Source organism: Macrotis lagotis, chromosome 5 (assembly GCF_037893015.1).
Source record: "Macrotis lagotis isolate mMagLag1 chromosome 5, bilby.v1.9.chrom.fasta, whole genome shotgun sequence".
Taxonomy (NCBI): domain Eukaryota; kingdom Metazoa; phylum Chordata; class Mammalia; order Peramelemorphia; family Peramelidae; genus Macrotis; species Macrotis lagotis.
Window position 1 is genome coordinate 218,227,465 of NC_133662.1, and position 19,997 is coordinate 218,247,461.

Consider the following 19,997-nt stretch of genomic DNA (forward strand, 5'->3'; position numbering starts at 1 on the left):
GAGTATTTAACATATCCTAAGAGCTGATTACTCAGAAATCTACAGCTCCTGCCCAAGCTTCTCAACTAAACCCAAGCTCATATTTCCATCTGCCTAGAGCATAATTCAATTAATTGACTTTACCTCAACTTTGACACATCTAGAATTAAACTTATCATCTTGCCTAAACTCCCATTCCCAAATTCACCACTGATCTAAATAACCATGTTTCCATTCTCTTTCTCTATCCCAATCCCTACTTGAAAATTTGGAGTCAACTTTAGACTTTCTTTCCTCCTAAGTGCCTTTACTCATTGGTCATTAATCCTTAAAAACTTGACTTTTTCCTTTCTCCCCATTTCCTTTGCCACCATCTTAGCCCTGGTCTTAACACTTATCACTTAATTGATATGTAATTCTTTTCACTGGTCTTCCTACTTCTAATCACTTCCCCTCTCAAAATATGCGATACACAACTACCAGATTAATTTTCCTAAATTCTTGTTTGTATCACTTCACTACCACACCTAAGGTGAAATGGAGGAATATCCCTTGCTCATGGTTAGGTGAAGCAAAAATAGTAAAAATACTAATAATTTCCAAAATAATTTCCAGATTTATGGCAATATTAATCAAAATACCAATAAGCTACTTTATAGACAAGAGATAATATTATATCAAAATGAAAAGCAGAAAAAATTATACTAGATATGAAAATGTAAAAAAGCAATATTCATTTTTACTTCTGTCTGGTACTGGAGAAATAGAGAAAATAGATGAATGGAGCAGATAAAAAACTCTCAAACCGAAACCTATATATGGAAGAGACAAGTATTTGATAAATTCATATCTAAAAAAGAACTGAAGAATAGCACTTTAATTGAATAAAACCTGTTGGGAGACTGTTGAAATATGGGTTTATCTCACTGTATAATTCATTAAACTCTCACTGGATCAATTAAATAATTTTTAGTAAAAATAACTTGAAAATTTGAAAAAGGAATGATACTAAGTGTTAAGGATACAAGAAAACTTGAAATATATTTGGAAAGGATTTGGAAAAACCCTTGCTCTCAAAGTCCTTATATTCTAGAAAATAAACTACTTAGATACATACCAAATATATATAGACTAAGTGGAAGAAAGGCCTAGAGGAGATGAGAAAAGGGAACCTTGAAAGAACTCCACAAGGAAGTAGAATTTGAGCTGAATCTTGAAGGAAACCAATAAAGTTAAGAGGCAGCAGTAAGGAGGGGAGCTTTACCAAAATGGAGGACAATCAACACCGAAGCATGGAGTCTAGATGTAAAATATTGTGTATGAGGAGCATTGTTATGAAACAAATAGAAGAAATTCCTAGAGACAAAATTGAAGGGTGATTACTTAAACAGATTTTTGACAACAAAAAGCACTATCACTACAAAAAAAAATGTTTTTAAAGGCCAAAACTAAGTTGTTTTTGGATTTGGATAATCTTACTCCCAACAAAGACCATCACCTGCTTAAAACTTTGTAGGGGCAAGAAATATGCCCATGCCCATGTCAGTAAGTGTAAGAGATAAGATTTTATTTTAGGTCTTCCTAATTGCATCTCAAAGGAATAAATTGGTTTGCAATAAATGTTATCAAATTTTATTGGGCCTCTGAAATAAGATCTACAATCACTCAAAAGAGGTTAGACTAATAGTCCTCACAAGAAAAACCTAGAGGATGGTGATGAAGAATGCCTATACCATCAATGCCTACAATTGGATACCAGATCATTAGAACTAACTGGTCCACCAATATATCTTTGACAAATCCTGGTCTGAGAACTAAATAGGAGAAAAATGGTCTGCTTTGTCTTTAGGAAATTGTCTTTTCTTTAAATGACTCCAAATTTCTCCTTGAAACAAAGGCCCGTCTTTTAAACATTATAATATTTCTAGGGCTGCTAAGTGGCTGTATGGCTCTGAGTCATGGAATACCATAATCTCCAAAGAATTAGTCATAGGTTACTGAAAGAATAATAGAAATATATATATATATGGTGAGTGTTAGAAGGCTGCCATTGGCTACCAATGAAAAACAACACAGGATAAGTCATTTTAAGAATATCTTTAAATAGATATATGACCAGAAAAGGAAGCTGGATGGACATGTAGCAACAGGGAAGTTTACTTGAAGGGTAATATGTATGGTTCATTTTTATCCAGGCAAAGTCCATATCATGTTGGATGGATACCTGTAATGAACTTAATGGGTATATGTGAATTAATTGCATAATATGTAAAAGCTTAGATTGGTCATCCATTGGAGGGAATACTCATAATGATAATGGATCTAAATATGCTTATGGAATAAAAAATATGAAAATATGCCAAATTAATCTACAAATTTACTGTACCATATATATATATATATATATATATATATATATATATATATGGTACATTACATATACCAATAGGCTATTTTATAGATAATGAAATAGCATATCAAAATATTTGTAGAAAAGTAGAAAGGTTTTGTCTTCCTGGATTTCAAAATTTAACATAAAGTTAGACTGTTATCTGGGAAACCTGTTAATAGATCTGGAAATTGCTCTCAATTTATCATGTATCCTACATGTTGGCCAGTGAAAAAATGAGCAAAGCATAAGAACTTACTGTTTCTGAAAGGAAATACAAATTGTTAATATTCATTAAAGAAGATCTTCAAATTCCTCTGTGGGAAAAATATAAATCAAGACAATCTTAATAGTCCCTAAATGTTTTTAAAAGGCAAAAAAAGGATGAAAATCAATGTCAGCAGAGCTGCAAGGAAACAGTCATCGTGTAAGATTTTCCACTAATTAGCACTCCTTAGAAAGTAATCTGAAAGCAAAATAAAAGTTACAAAATTAGGCTTTTCTCTCAAGGACCCAGTTGTGAGGCTTAAAACAAAAGACCTAGATGTACAAAAAAATATTTATAGTTTTTTTTATAGCATTAAACAATCTAGATGCCTAATGCTTGAGGAATTACTGAATGAACCATAGCATATTAATATGCTGGTATATTATAGTTTAAACACAGAAATGATATTGTGTGAAGAATACAGATGTGAAATGATTTAAAAAAAAACAAGATTAATGAACTCAGAACAGCATCTACATTCAATACAACTATACTTTTAAAAGAAAGTTTCTTCAAATGGATTCAGCAGACATATCCCAAACATCTTCCAAACATTTGCTTGTAAATAATGATGTACAAATAAATTATCTGATTCCATTTTTAAATATATATTTTTTGATGTACATTTAAGTGGTTACTTTTCAGATCAGTTTTGTTTAACCATTTTTCTTTATTAAAAGTCAGAGTACAATTTGAGGTTTTCCTTTGATGGTTTTTAAGTTGTTTTGTTATTTTTCTTTTATTCCAATTTATTTAAAATTTTTTTTCTTCAGATAGGTCAGTCCAAAAAATATTAAATACCTGTTGTATGCTGAGCACTGTGTAATTTCATAGGAACCCCCAGTGAGGAAACTTCATTAACCGATACTAGTCCAATTGCTCTGCAATTTATAGTTTTAAAGAGTTACCTGGAGAGCTCCAGATGTTACATGATTTTGGCTAGGATCAGAATATATGTATATCCGAGGTGGGATTTGACCCTAGGTCTTATGGTTTCTATTGCTTACTGCACCCTTTCTTACTCACCCCCTCCCCATTTTACAAATAAAAGATGATAGGGAACTCAGATTCTACCACACTTTAAGGTTTACCTTATGTGAGGTGGCTGGTACTTGGGTATTCTAGAGCAACCTCCTTCTAGTTGCTGAGATGATTGTTGTTTTTTTCCCATTTTATTTTTATTTTTTCTCAATTACATGTGAACAAAAAATTTTTAACATTTTTTAAATTTTGAGCTCCGATTTCTCTCCCCTCTCTCTCCTTCCCACTCACTTCCTTGAAAAGGTTGGCAATTTGATGAAGCTTAATACGTGCAGTTATACAAAATTTTCCATATTAGCCATGGTGTTTTGTTATTTAGAAAATAATAATGCCCACCTCCTATCCACCAGATGAAGTCTAAACTTAGTCTAGCTTTTGACCATAATCTCTATTTCCATATATAAAAGTGCTCCAGTCAGAGCAGTCTCCTCATTCTGCTCAGATGCTCTGCACAAACCTATCTGGAAACCTATGTTCATATTGTTTCTTTCCATATGATGCCCATCTGCCTTCTCATTTTCTACCCAGTCTTTCTACTCCTTGAGATTTCCTGAAAGACTTCATCCCACATTGATGCTTCTCTTCTTTAACACCTATTACATTTATTGTCCATACTGCACAATTACCACTTAATTATATGCCATTTTATTTCCTAATTATCCACATCATTTAACACTTCATGACAAACTAAATTATCCTCTAATGATTTCACCCTTATATATGTTGAGAGGCAGAGTGGTGTTGTAGAAAGATTAATGGACCTGGATCTCAGCTCTGTTATTTATACTTGAGTGACCTTGGCAAAAGCCTCTCCCTCTCAGTCTACATTTCCTATTTTATAAAATGAGGAACAGTGTTAAACTAGATGATCTCTAAGGTCTCTTTCAGATCTACATCATACAGCCTTGTCTTCTCAATGTTACTGCAAGTGGCTTATAGGTAAAGATTAAGTTTTTACTTTTGTATTCTGCATCATCTCCCCCTCCCCATTAGAATTTAGTCTAGTGTTGGCCATATGTGCTCCATTAATATTAATTTATTGGCTGATTGAATCTGATTCAAGAAGGAATGAACAGCTGTTGCTGTGATGGTATGGGATAATGGGATCTTGCACTATGCATATGATTTGCTTGATTCTCCCTAGCTTTCATTCCCTCACCTTTCACAATTGATGCTAGGCCCAAAGTCTTGAGGCATTTAAAAAAGTTCGAGGCACACAATTTCTGAGAAATGGTCATTTGGCCATATCTCAGACTAAACAACAATCATGGCCACTGGCTCACGACTTATATGCCCATCGGAAGAGGTGTTCCCAATGTTGCAATGAGTTCTGATTGATTAATAATTGATGCTTGTCCTCTGTTCTTAAAGAAGACCAGCACATCAGGGAGGTGATACCATGACATACACAGGAACTGGATTTGAGTGACGGGGTGATATGCTAAGCTACCAGCCCCATTTTCTCTTCTAGAACCATCTAAGTCCAGTGGCCAGATATGGATCAGGCATCTGGAGATGGTCCTGGATGTGAAGCAATCAGGGTTAAATGGCTTACCCAGAATCACACAACTAGTAAGAGTGTTACAGGTTTGAACTCAGGTCCTCCTGACTCCAGGGAAGGCTCCATCTAACTGCCCTAAATAACTAATGAGAGAATGAATATTACAGTAAGGGGTTGAACCTTTTTAAATGAACTTTTGTCTCATTTACTTCGAAATTGCCTCTAGCCTTGGGCAATCTGTTCAAATAACTTATCCCTCCTGGTATCTGAAGAGACCACAATGGCTTCCCACCTGAGTGGGGTCGGAATAGAGGAGAATGTTAGCTCGACCTACAGAGACTAAGATCTTGAAAAGAGGATAAAAGATAAAGGGGGAAAGATGAATCTCTCCAAATCATTTTTCTCAGTCTTATTCTGCAGCTCTGTCAATACTACCCTATTGAGGCAACAGGGAGCAATACCAAGAATACCAAGAATGAGTGATTTATTTTTTTAAAAAGGAGGAAAAGAAGAAAAGTATTAAGCTTTTAAAAAATAGTAAATCTAGTCTAAGCCCAAATCAACTCTTTGTATGGAGCCTTCAAGACTTTAATACTAGAACTTTATATCATGGTAGACTCTATTCTAGCTGTAGATGTGGATCCTTTGGTTAAGGTTTAGAGGAAATGTCAAAGAACCGTTAAGTATGGACAAGAAAAACATTGTAATCAATTGTTCATTCAATTCAGCATTTTTAAGTGCCTACTATGGGTTATCCATTGTGTTAGGTGATATATTCCTCAAAGAACTTCCTCTCCTCACCTCCCCTTAGTAGAATGTAAGACATTGGCTACTCTTGCTATCTCTCTGTTGACCCTCTTCCTGTGATATAAAAAGGTAAGTCAAGGAATCAAGACTGAAAAGGACCAAAAGATGTTTCCTCAGGAGAATTACTGATGGTGGCAGACATGAGGAAAGGAAGACACTGGCAAAATTATAATACAAGAAAATGATTGGGATCAAACAATAACCAAAGTTTTACTAGAATTAAAAGGAGTATCTATCCTATTTCCTCCCCTTCCCCATTTTTCTTTTTATTTCTTCACTTCCTTCTCCCCAACCCTTTTTCTTCTGTTTTCATATTTCTTGCCCTCTTTCTCTCTTTCTCTAAATGTGTTCTTTTGTTTTTCTATATATTTTTTCCTTCCTTTGACCCAAGTAGACTGAATAGAGGGAAAGCTGACTTTGTTCCCAAAGTTCTAGTTAAATCAATTTAGTATTCATTTCTAGAAATGCTGAGAAAGTCTCATATACCAAATGTCCTGGTTTTCACCTGAGTTTCTCCACTAATAAAGGGAGAAAACAGTACTTTAGGACACAACCCAAGTTTTGTTGATGGACTCTCACTCACTAGAATGCAAAAGCCCTGGGCTGAGTTTCCATGCTGGTGCCAACACTTGCCCAGAATAGAAATGACACAGATGAATCCTGTTAATCTCTCTGTCTGGAGAAGGGGAGGAAACTACCTGCAGGTTCTTAAAAGGAGGAATTCTAGGAAATGGGAGGTATAGGACTTTTAATTCTGTAAGACTGGTTGCTCAAGTCATTCCACGTGCTCCTGAATTTTCCATAATATGATGGCTTCTGAAAGATACCATACGGGGCACACTGATTTAATATGCTACATGTCCCTTATCCTTTATTCCTCTCTTTCTGGGCCTCTCTCACTATTCCTCATCCCCTATTTTTCTTATCTTTCCATTGACTCTCTCTCCCTGTAATATAAAAGGGCAGGTCAAGGAAGTAAGAGTGGAAAGGACCAAAAGATGTTTTCATAGGGGAATTATTGATGGTACCAGGCATGAACAGGCAAGAAAGAGAGTCCCTCTCCTGACAAATAATGCTTAGGCAAAGAGTAATTGTTCTATACCCGACTCAACTGACAACTAAGACATCTGACCCTAGATCATCTTTATTATATAATGAAGGTTGCATATGGAATGGCTTGAGCAATCAGTCCACTGTTTTACTGCCTTATGGGCTATGTAGAGATAGTATCAAGTGTGGACTTTTAACATAGGTGAAGAACCCTGATGTACTCCGTGCTGCTATTAGTTGAAGTGAGAGTAAGTAAAAATTATAGTGAAGAGAGAGAAAACAGAAAAGGGAGAGACAGATGTGAGAGTATCTGTGTATGGGTATTTGAGGGCTAAAGGATATGGTTGATAGAAATAATCCTACCAGTTCAAAAATTTGTAGGGAGAACCCTAACTTCTATTATATGATACAAGCATTGAACTTTATAACTATCTGTCACTTAATAAATACCACAGAGAAAGGTAGACTATAGCCCTATGAAAAGGACATCATTTCTTAGAAATGACCCACTTTCTCCCTTGGGCACCCTATACTAGCCCTCACTCCCCATATCCACCTTGAGGTGGTGCAACGCAGGATAAGGCTGGCTGCTCTGTTTTTCCACTGGAGGAGATGAGTCAGTGAACAGTGGGGCTCCACTTAATCACTACCCAAAAAACAAGACCTTAGAACTGGGGGGGTGGCATTGCCTCCGAGCTCAGTTTTTCCTTCATGTCAGGGGGTTGATTCCTTGTAGGAGACATGGGGTGAGAAAGCACATGTCTACAATACATATGTTCCCGAATTTCCCCATGACCTCCTTCCTCCAGCAGCTCCATCCCTAAGGGACCCAAAGAATCAGATCATTTCCCTGTAAACTACAATGGTATTTACAAGTATTGCTGAGTTTGTGGGATGAAATTTCTGTCTCACAGACTGAGAAGGTTTGGGCTTTCTTTCCACAGAGACATCAGCTCTAGGGGGATTCTAAATCAAAGCACCCATCCTCTCCTTCATCTTAGTTCATGCAGAGCATCAAGAAGAGGGCTCAGACATCAAACCAATACTCACAACTCTCACAGATAGTTGCCTCCCAGGTTAACAGAACTGACTTGGTCCTGATATCCATCCTCAAACTCTTCCCTGACACCCCAAGCCCTAATTGACCCCAAGCTAAAGAGATCCTAGATGCTAACTTTTTATGTAGGTACAAGTGAATTTTCAGTCATTTAAAATTTTCAGCCAGGAACCCTTTTACATCAACTATCCCCGAGACTCTAAGATATAAGCCCCAGCTTGGCTGTCCAGAAAACTCTGTCTATCCAAGCCACATTATTATTTATAAGACTGTAATGGTTTATTTCCTCTGTTTAGTCCAAAGAAACAACAAACAAAATTCAAGAAGCAAGAATCCTGGAGGGAATATCTAAAGAATATATAAGCCACACAAAGGAACCAATTTTTAAAATTGCTCTTTCTTGAGAATCTACCTTCATTTAATATATGAACTCCACAGTTAGACTAAACAACCACTAAAGTTTTTTCCAACTCTATATCTGTCATCCCATAGTTCTTAAGACAGTTGAGCTATTTTGTGATTGAACACGAGATGCCTTGTTCACAAAGGTGTCTGTATTAGACTCACCAGAAACTCACTAGCAAACTCCTCCCGAATGAGTTTCTTGTTTTTGGCCTCATCCAGGTACCTCTGTAGAATTTCTCTTTGGTCCATGGTGCAATGCAGGAGCACCCCAGTCTGTCAGGGGGCTAGGAAAGAGCATGTCAAATGGGTGTCATGGCCGAGATGCTACAAAGGAGCCACGGTAAGAACAGTGCCTGCTAAACACTGTGGTTTACTGACTTCAACACAAGCCCTAGAGGAAATTAGTGCGTAACAGCTTCTGTGGTCACACAACAAAGCCATCCCCTCCCACCCAGGCCTTAGCACCTCCCTTTCCAACAAGGGAACCTGGTAATATGATTAGAGTTTTTAACAAACAGGGTACAACATGTGGTCTGGCTTACCTTCTGCTCCAGATGCCTTCACCACACCACCCTTTAGGCCAAGTAAATCTTTGTTCTTTCTATATCCCAGGGAGAGGCTTAAGCTGCACCTATTGGATATGAGTACTGAGCCTTCTCTTCATTGCCCCCAATTTAGAAAGCTTTTTTTTTTTTTTTGGTTTTTGCAAGGCAAATGGGGTTAAGTGGCTTGCCCAAGGCCACACAGCTAGGTAATTATTAAGTGTCTGAGACTGGACCTGAACCCAGGTACTCCTGACTCCAGGGCCGGTGCTTTATCCACCTAGCTGCCCCTTAAGAAACCTTTTAAGAAAACTATTGTTTTCCTACCCCCTGAGATGAACTCTGAAAAAAAAGTTCATTTAGGTTCAGGAATGTACTAAGGCCTAGTAGGCAAGGACAGTCCTGCCACTTGCTTTCATTATCACATTATCCCATTAGTGACTGTCCCAAACCTGAGTGGGCCTCTTTGATTCCAAGTTCTTCTCTACCATGTCCAGCCTGAAGGACTGATGTCCTGGTCTCTCCTGTTTTAAAAAACTTACATCTGAGCATCTTCTCTACCTCCTGTCATATTGAGGAAATGATGCCTTCCATTAAAAAAAGATTTGCTAGTCTCTACTCTGCCTTTTTCTGGTTTACTGGTGGGTCCTGGTTACAAAGATAGAGAGTGACAGTCTTGTCTCCTCATCCAGCCCCCACCCCTACATGCTGGATGGTTGAAATGGCCATCTGGAACCCCTATAAATAAATAAATAAATATTGAATAAAATTGAAAAAACACAAATAAGTACTTTTATAAGTCAGTTCATTCAACAAATATGTATTAATTGTGTACAGAGCCTGTGCTGGGCTGGGGGTATGGAGCCCAGAATTATCATCTATCTCTGTTGCCCTTTAAGTCCCTAGCTCACTACAGGCACTTTATAAAAATTCATAAAAGGCAAAAAACAAAAAATTAATTAATTAAAAATTCATAAAAGAGCATGAACATAAAAGATCATCACAGGAAAGATAGTGAATAAGCTTAGAAATTTCACATGGTTAGAACTTCTGTTATTTTAGGTTTTGGTAACACTGTTTCTTTTGCAACACAGACTCCAGCTCCCTTCAGAAAAGCGTAACTGGAGGGTTTCTTAGGCCACTTTCGGTTATTGAACTACAAAAAGGAAGTCCTCTCTCCTTGTATCAAGAAAACATGATTTAAGAAAATATATCCAGGTATCTGGATGAAAGATAATTTAAGACTTCTGTTCTGTATGCACAATGCCAATCCTAACAAAATTAATTAAAAGGACCTATCTAAATCTGCAGCAACAGTGTTCCTGCAGGAGAGATTGGTACTTCTCAAATGAGCCCCATTTAATGTTTGAGGAAGAGATCATGCTATGCCAGGCTAGGCTTTTACTCCAAAGGAATACCTTGGAAATCTCAAGAGAGAGAAAAAGTAAAATATCCTTGCTACATTTCTATATCTAGAGATAGAGACTTTGCAAACGAAATTCCTTCTCTTTGGAATAGTAAGACATAGTTCTTAAAGATGATAATTTCTCTGAATTTAACCAAGAGAACACAGGAAGATGGACAGCAGAGAGTATGCCAATGGCAAGTCATATTCATGAGGACCTCATCTCAGCACAGCACATTTCCATTAGAATCAGAGCTTTAATTAAAAAAAATCGGAGCAAAATACTAAGACAGGATGAAGTGGAAGAAGCTCACTTAGATCTGAACCTTGCTATTTCTCTCTGTGACTTTGAACCGCTATTGAACCTCTCTGGGTCTCAGTTTCCTCATATGAAAAAGAAGAGTTAGACTAGGTAACCCTGAAAGTTCCTTTCAGTATTTAACTCTGTAATCTCCTATAATTTTTTATTTAGCTTAAACAACTGTTGAAGTTCAATTTCTCACTATATTTCTTTTGTCTCATATTACTGTGTGTGTAAATGAATGGGGTTGGAGTGGAATAAGGGCCAGGGAAGGAAGAGAAAAGATGTTAATGCTTTATAAGTTTCCTTTTTAGAATCAAAAAATCTGAAAACAATGTCTTAGAAGAATTGTAATTTTACTCCTCTCTTAAGTTGCAATTTTAAGGAGTTTGTTCTGCTATAAAACTTAGAAACCCCATTTAAAAAAAAAAACCAACCTAACCACAAACATGTATATGGCCATCTTCTGAACAGACCATTCAAGTGAACCCAAAGGAAATGGAAACAATAAACTCTCCTCTTTTTATTTAAAATTTTTATTTGCAGCAAACCAAAGCTAAATTGACATTTAGTCTTGGCAGGTTTCTCTCAAACTCTCCTGAATGACAGTGCCTTATGGTGGGGATGATGTTGACTCATTTGCATCCTGTGCAATGATCAAGAACAGCTAAGGGAAAATAAATGCAAAGAAGGTGGAAACATACCTAAAAGAAGCTTTGAATTGGTGAGGAAACATTTAAGTAGACCTGGCTACTGCATCCTGAATTCACACAATGAATGTGGGTCTCAAGAATTTTCAAACACCTTTCTATAACCTCCCATCTCTAGAATATTGTGAGCACATATCCTGTGGTTCACCCTTGTGAGCCGACAGAAAAAACTTGAAGGAGTCAACTCTAGGGAGCAGAGGTGAAAGATTTAACCTTTTAGGAGTCTGGTGAGCTAGTCAGGAAGAAGAAAGCTATGGAAGAGACAAGTCACTAAATTGTGGGTTCTAACCAGTGCATGCATGTGTATGTGTGTGTACATGCATGCACACACGTGCTAAGACAACTCAACAATCATTTTTGAAACACTTATTATATTTGAAATAATGGATTACATGTGTGCATGTTTGCAGGTGTTAGGGGCAGCTGCAGCAGAGTGGTCCAGTTTTACCAAAAACATTAGCCAAGGAGAAAGAGAGTTGGTCTATGTATGTGTTATGGGAAAAATATCTCTTTTCTGAGTCATGTGGTGGGTAAAGTGCTGCCAAATATATAATTACCACAATGTGGAAAATATAGAGATTATAAATATAGGCTTTATTTCTATGCCCAAGTGTAGGCTCTGGCCTCAGAGAAAATCTGAACCACATGAGGATTCTGACAAGGCTTCTTATGGGCAAAATTATATCCGAGTGATACACAAAAAATTATTTTACATATTGCTATATTGTACATTTCTCTTAGGCCATAAAAAAGGGTAAGGAAAAGGTAAATCCATAATCCCATACTTCTTTCAATGTAAAAAATATTGAACAAATTAGGTTAAACAGTGCCATAAACCCATATATCCCCTAAGGAAATAAGCCTTGTTTTAAAAATAAATAAATAAATAAAAACCTCTTTAAGTAAACTAAGTCAGGTTACAGATTAAGATGTATAAAGAAAGGGTTCACAAATAGTGATTAAGAAGGAGGATTTACATGTCACTCAAGGAGTCAGGGATAGTTGAGATTCTTCCTCTGGCTTCTTCTTTAAGGAATGCTTAAATCTCTTAAGTAAAATTTTACATCCCATGAGACAGATTTTGTTCAGGTGGGGTTAATATTAAAACAGACTTTTAGTTTACTAAAAACTAAACTTACAAATAGCTCTGAGTCTCATAAAAAATTCCTACAACATGTGCTCTGATAAAGAGAATCCTTATGGAAGTGGTAATGAACACTTTGAGTAAGATGCAGCATCCCTGGAAACTTTTAATAATCTAGAATATTATCAATCCCAAAGTATTCACCAAAGATTTAAAGAATTGTACTGATGTCACAAGGTAGGTGAATCGCCTCTGGACTTTATTTCCATAAGGGATAATAGGACATAACAATATTCCTCTCTTTCTAGCCCTTGTTTTCTGGACATCAAATCCTAAACCCTCATTTTATAGATGAGGAAACTAAGGCCCACATCAGAGACTTGCCCAGGACCATACAGGTAGTAAGCATCAGAGGCAAGATTTAACCCAAGACCTGAGAAAGGGCAAAAAGAATGATTAAGTAGAGAAGTCCCAGGGGGGGAACTTCCCTCTCACTTTTGTGAATGTTAAAAATAAATAAAAAATAATTAAAAAAAACATTGCTATGATTTAGTCAGAGTCACTTTCTGGTCTAATTACTTCTCACATCAATACACTTCCATCTCCGGCCTGGGACAGTTTATGCTGCCCATCTCCCTGAATGTCCAGTGTCTGTGCCAGCAGCAGATGGGACCTTCCCATAGTGAGGTCCTGGATCCTGGCAAGGAATGATGGACTAGGGCTGTGACCCCCAACAGAAGGATTCTTCCTGCCAAGTTGCCACTCACAGAGTTGGCTTGGCAATCAAAAGAAAAGCATTCATTAAGGATGAATCACTCTCTCTGCTAGAACAAAAGGTTGAATAGATGCTTTTTTGCTCTCCTGCATATCTATAATATTAAAGTATAACAAACTCTAGTGGGATGATCAAAGCTGAAGGGAAGAAATATGGAGCAGTGTGGAAGGAGCCTTGGATTTGGTTCAGGGTTCCTGGAGGTGAAGCCCTTAGTCTCTTAGTGCTCCAGACAATTCCTCATGTGTAAAATCAAGGAATTTGAACTAGATAACCCCTAAGACTCCTTCCATTTCTAAATCTATGCTTTCACAAGCATGGAAAAATAGAATCCAAGGAAGGGAAAAGAAAGGTGCTACAGAAATAAGAAAATATAAGTCAGGGGCATAAGGAACAAGAGGGTGGAATGTGGAAGAAAGTGACACAAAGAAGGAACCAAGAAAAATGTCTTGGTTCTGAGTGTTTGAAACTATATAATAGGAGAATGTAGATAATACTCTCAGTAATTGCTTAAGATATAGAAATGATGACCTCAGGGAAGCAGCAAAGACCAGGAGAATAGCTAATCTGCTGCAAGGGTTTAAGAGAGGAAAGAGAAAAATGCTCAGATGCTTCTTCTAAAGTAGATGCAATAGAAAATAGAAAGTATGACAGAGAAAGAATAGAAACAGAAGTAGTCAGTAATTCAGAGGAGATACGGAGAGGGAGAAGGACTTTAACATTCATGAGCTTCAATGCCTATGTCCCCAGAAATAGAATAAGAATACTAAAGCCAGTGAAGATATAGTAAGAAAAGTAAGTAATGAGACCTTATCAGTATCCTCAAGACTTGAGGGAAGGCTTTTCATGACAATCAAAAGGGAAGGTTAGATGAAAGGTGAGTCCATATATCATAGTACTCTGAGAAGATAGTTAACTAAGAAATGAAACATGAAAGATATTCAAGTTAGGACTGAAAGAGGGAGAAACAAGTGTTACAGAGAGGTGGGAGTATACGGTAACCAGTGATGTGTTGGCAAATGCTTAACAGTATGCTGTTAAATGAGTTATATTAAATAAGAAGAATCTTTCTCATTAACATTTTTCCATCACTTCTTTAAATTTTTTTAAAATTTTTCATTTTATGTTTTTGCAAGGCAAATAGGGTTAAGCTTGCCCAAGGCCACACAGCTAGGTAATTATTAAGTGTCTAAGATCGAATTTGAACCCAGGTACTCCTGACTCCAAGGCCGGTGCTTTATCCACTGCGCCACCTAGCTGCCCCAAAAGGGAGCTAACTTCTTTTTTTTTTTTTTTTTTAGGTTTTTGCAAGGCAATTGGAGTTAAGTGGCTTGCCCAAGGCCACACAGCTAGGCAATTATTAAAGATCTGAGGTCGCATTTGAACTCAGGTACTCCTGACTCCAGGGCCAGTGCTCTATCCACTGTGCTACCTAGCCGCCCCTCATCACTTCTTTAATCCAATCTACAAAATAAATTAAGCAGGAATTTGTAGCTGTTGTTAGAAGTATAAATCCTTACACACTGAGCTACCCCACCTATAGGCCACCAGGTCAGTTAGAGGAATTAGATAATGAGTTCTTGATACAGATCCCAAATCAGGGAAGAAGACATGATATAATTATGTTGAAAGACACCACATTTCTGAGTTCCTTACTAAAAAGAACTGTTGATACCTTCTTGAACAAATGGAAGAAACGATGACAAGCACTACTCTCTTGGTCTTGATTCTGATCAATAAAGTGGAAGAAGTGGAAATGTCAGGAACCTTGGAGAGGTCAGTGGCCATTCTATCTTAGAGTTGTGATAGATAAGAAAGATAGTATTGGGCAGCAACTGACGGGCTCTCTAGAAAAGATTTCAAAGTGCTTAATCCATGATTAAGTTCACCTTAGACCCAAGACTCAGAGAAAAAAGTCAATGTGAGAAGAGTGTAGTCAGGTGTCAGATTTTGCTACAGTATTGTCTCTTTATTCCAGTGAAGACAATAAAGGAGAAGTAGCTAAAGAACCTTGATAATTCTCTTCACTGAACTTGGAGAGCTATCCTCTGAACTCAGCTCTTGTACTGGAGAGGAAAGTGGGGGTGATAACTTAATGAATATCAGAAGAGGTAAACCTTAGCTTGAGCAGAGACATAACAACAAGCAGGTTCCCCATAGGAATGAGAAGAAGAGCAAGGAGATAATGGACCCCCTACTCATAAAGAGAAGGATCAATTTTTGCAACAGAAGCAATTAACCTAAAATGTTTTCAGAAAAGCAACACTAAATATACTGTCAATACCTTTAGAAGATGGAGGGAATGTTGTTAAGACTGACCACCTCAGCCTGGAGTAAGGTAGAGGAAAGACAGGTCAAGGAGAAACCACTGGTTGGTAGCTAAACCTCATCCTTCATCATACTGATAAAGGACTAAAAATACTATCAGTTTCTCTAGAAATTTTAGTTTCCAGTCATTTTGTCCTGGCTATGTTTCTTTTACTTGGAATGTATGTGAGTGAAAAAGCATTTAATCATTGTTTCATACATGCAAAGCACTGTACCAGACCCTGGGAATCCAAATAGTAAAGTGAGACATTCCCTATTTTCAAGGACTCATATTCTAACAGGGAGAAACAACATCTAAAAGACTATAGCTGTAAAGTGAGATGTCAGAACCCAGTGGTTCTTAGCATACAGCAGCAAGGTAGATAGGCTTTAATTGTCATTTCCACTAATAAAAATGTATCTGTTTCTAAGGTTGAAGCATTTGATGGTACCAATAATGGTGCTGAGATGTTCTTTTTGGGGGTCTTCAGTAGCTGCAAACAAAATCATGAAAGGAAAACCACTAACTCTGCATTTGTTTGTTTTCACTATAAAGGAAAATAACTTTCAGAATGGGAAAGATAAAACAAAAATGATTATTACAGAATAAAAATCCAGGATAAAAAGGGACAAGATGGTTAGAAAACATCCAGATGCTCTCAATAAATCTGAAAACAGTGAAACCAACTGACACTGTTCCTAATATCTCATGAGAAAGCATACTATCCACCTCCAGATCCAAAGTTCTTGCTTTCTTAAATTAGTGGGGGAGAGAGGAGGAAAGGAACTTAACAGAAAGTAAAATAAAATTGAATTTAAAAAATAAATTCAAACCACCTAGTCTAAATGAACTAAATTCCCTAAGACTGTGTATGTGATTGCCCAACCACTGTGGCTAATTTTAAATAAAATGGCAATAGGACAACAGATAGGCAAACATACAGTTTTCAAAAAAAAGGGGAACTAACTAACTATTCCAAACTATAAACTGGTGAGGAGGAGGAGGATTCCTACTAAATTCTAGAATGGATTATTAAAAGAATGGTTTAGGAGCACTCAGAATGGGAAGTGATGATTAAGAACAAGTCATACCAGACTAAACTCATTTCCTTTTTTTTTTTAACAATGTTACTAAACTAGTACATCAGGGAAATGGCATATATATACAGGATAATTTATATTTTCACAAAGTCTCTCTGGTTATCCTTATGGGCAAAATGGAGGGAGAGCCAGGGACTGAATGATAATATAGGAAGGTCTGGATCTGGTTGACTTGAAGAGGGTTTATTCATGGATAAACATCAGTGTAAAGGGGAGGAGTTGTCTCTATAAAATGCCACAATTTTCTGTCTTTGATCCTAATTTGTTTAGCACGTTTTATTAGAGACTTGGATGAATGCAGTGATGACATGTTTATCCAATTTGCAGAAGAAACGATGGAAGAAAAATAAGACCGTAGACAGGGCAGTGATAACAGTCTGAAAATATCTGAAGGATTGTTATTTTCAAAGGAAGTCAAATTTGATCTGCTTTATCTTAGAGAGCAAAATTGGGAGCAATGCATAGAAGTAATGAAAAGGCAGATTCAATTAAAGAGGAAGAAAATTTCTGCCATAATTAAAGCTATCCAAAAATGGAATTGACTGCCTAACCCCAACTTTTGCTAGAGGTATTAACACAAAAACTGTAAGGTCATTTATCAGGAATTTTGTAAAAGGAGAGCAATAGGGGCAGCTAGGTGGCCCAGTGGATAGAGCACCGGTCCTGGAGTCAGGAGTACCTGAATTCAAATCTGACCTCAGACACTTAATAATTACCTAGCTGTGTGGCCTTGGGTAAGCCACTTAACCCCATTGCCTTGGAAAAAAAAAAGGATAGCAATAATAATCACTAACATCTATTATGTATTGAGCCCTGTCCAAAGTGCTTTACAAATATTATCTCCTTGCGGCAATCAAAATTCGGATTTATTGTCAGCATCATAAACAATACAGACATGACTCTTAATACAGACTCTTATGTCCTTAGAACAGTCCTGAGAGGTAGGTGCTGTTGTTCTTCCCCATATTATGCATAAAGAAACTGTTAACAACAACGATTGAGTGACTTACCCAGGAAAATGTAACTAGCAAGTGTGTGGGACTGAATTTGAACTTAGGTCTTCCTTTCTCCTGAACTACTTAGCTATTATTGAACTGCTAGATTGCAAGACTGAAATGCTTTCCAACAGTGAAATTCTCTGATTCTATCACAAAAGAAAAAATGCAGAATTATGTTACTTATTAAAGTACTGCATTTTCTAGATCTAATTAGTTGTCCATTACTTTTTAAACTTTTACCTCACAGGTCAGCCCAACACAGCCTATTAGCTGACCCCACAGATGGGCTGAAACATCTTTTAGCCACGTGGGCTTTCATCGCACCACCATTTCTGAAAGACCCTATTTGATCACTTTTTTGCCTTGGGACCTCACCTACCCATCTGGTATGTAAGCCAAAGATTTCATGACCAATTGCTCACAGTTGGCATAGGGTTAATTTGGTATATCTTAAACTACATTGTTTCAGCTACAAACTTTTATAATATAAGGAATGACATGCTAAATCGCTACAGGTTTATGTTGCATGGTGAATGAATGTAAATATTTTACTAATAAAATATCGTGTTTACAAACAAAAAAAGAGCATCACAGAAAGCTTTTTTTTAAAATTTTTATAAGGCAGTGGGGTTAAGTGACTTACCCAAGGTCACATAGCCAGGTAATTATCTGGTCTGAGACCAAATTTGAACTCCTGACTCCAGGGCCAGTGCTCTATCCACTGTGTCACCTAGCTGCCCCAGAAGGTTTTTCAAGAGAGGAATAAGATGATCATAATGTGCCTTAGAAAAATTAATTTGGCATCTTTGGGGAGAGTGAATTGGAGATGGTAGAAATTGGACAAAAGAAAACCAATTAGAAAACTATTGCAATAATTGGGGAGGAAATGATTAGAGTCTAACCTAGAAAAGTAGCCAAATGAATAGGGGAAAATTAGATATGGAAGGGGGAGTGAGGGAAAGGAAAGACTCAGTGGTGATTCTGAAACTTAGAATATTTATCACTGAAAAGATAGTGATGTCTTTTGAAGAAATGGTGTTTGAAAAATGAAGAAATGATGCATAAGTGGAAAACAAAGTGATCTCTATTTGGGACCTGTTTGAGAATGAAATCCTAATGGTACAAGCCATCCTAAAAACGTTTTTAAAAAAGTTAATATGGAGGCAATTAGGTGGCTCAGCAGATAGAGCATTGACCTCTAGAAGTCAGGAGGACCTGAGTTCAAATCTGTCCTTAGACAATCATTACCTAGCTGTGTGACCTTGGGCAAGTCACTTAACCCCATTGCCTTCCAAAAGCCAAAAAAAGAAGTTAGTATGGCTTGACCTGTTTTTGATGAAGCTAGATCTTTGCTTACTTCTTTTTGTTAACTATCTTCTTTAATAATATGTCCTAGGATTTTTTCAGAAATTGAAGTAAAATTCACTGACCTATAGTTTGTAGCCTCAATTCACGTCATTTTTAAAAACTGGGACAAGAGTAATTTACTTTTCTCCAGTTCTCTGGCACCTCTCATGCTGTTCTTAGTCTTATCAAAAATCATTGATAGTGACTCAGCAACCCATCATTTTGTAACATTCTAGGATGTAATTAGTCTGAACAGGGTAAATTGAATTTATGAAAGGTAGCTAGATTCTTTCATACGATCACCTCACTTTACTTGAGTTTCAATTTCCTATTAGTCATTTCTGTTCTTGCCAGTACAAGAAATGATGCTCTTCAGCAAAAATAAGAGAGTTTTCTCTTTTGTCCATATCCATCATTCCATCTTATATGGCCCCCTCTCTCTTCTTTGATTCACATCTTTCACAATGTAACTTAAAAAAAAAACCCAACAACCCACAAACCCCTTTTATTGACATTATCATTCCTTACCAGACTGTGTATTCTGAGCTTAAGTACTTCTAATGTTAGTCTATTTTTTTTTTAGATTTTTTTTTTTTGCAAGGCAGGGTTCACCCAAGGCCACACAACTAGGTAATTATTAACTGTTTGAGGTCAAATTTGAACTCAGGTACTCCTGACTCCAGGGCCAGTGCTGTATCCACTGCGCCACCTAGCCACCCCTAATGTTAGTCTTAGAGAACTTTAAGAACAATTTTTTGCATTAATCCTGTTACCTGCCCCAATTACCATTTTCTGAGCATGTCTTTTTATAATCTGATTTCATAAATTAGTTTCCTGTGTATTAATCAACTAAGCACCCACTTTGTGGGTCGAACCTTTCTGACCCTGTAACTCTTGCCACACCCCAGCCTGCTCCCTTCAATAAAGTCCAGT

At 37.0% G+C, this 19,997-nt stretch overlaps 1 protein-coding gene and 1 long non-coding RNA gene across 6 annotated transcripts in view; one reads left to right on the forward strand and one right to left on the reverse strand.

Moving 5' to 3' along the window:
• The window catches only part of PTPN22 (protein tyrosine phosphatase non-receptor type 22), an 88,953-nt gene that overhangs the window by 57,424 nt on the left and 11,532 nt on the right, over positions 1-19,997 (reverse strand). The window contains exon 1 of one of the 3 annotated variants that reach the window (XM_074188474.1): positions 8,660-8,974. The exons of 1 other annotated variant lie outside the window; for it this stretch is intronic. In XM_074188474.1, the coding sequence (XP_074044575.1) occupies positions 8,660-8,746 (87 nt within the window). In that variant the 5' untranslated portion in view covers positions 8,747-8,974. Of the gene's footprint in view, positions 1-8,659; positions 8,982-19,997 lie in introns of those variants that run through there. One more of the 3 variants, XM_074188473.1, reaches the window with a different exon arrangement.
• Positions 3,598-19,997, forward strand: part of LOC141488425 (uncharacterized) — a 44,834-nt gene continuing 28,434 nt past the window's right edge. For 2 of the 3 annotated variants that reach the window (XR_012468674.1, XR_012468675.1), the window contains exon 1: positions 17,458-18,103. This is a non-coding gene — a long non-coding RNA (uncharacterized LOC141488425). Of the gene's footprint in view, positions 15,088-17,457; positions 18,104-19,997 lie in introns of those variants that run through there. The other variant, XR_012468676.1, reaches the window with a different exon arrangement.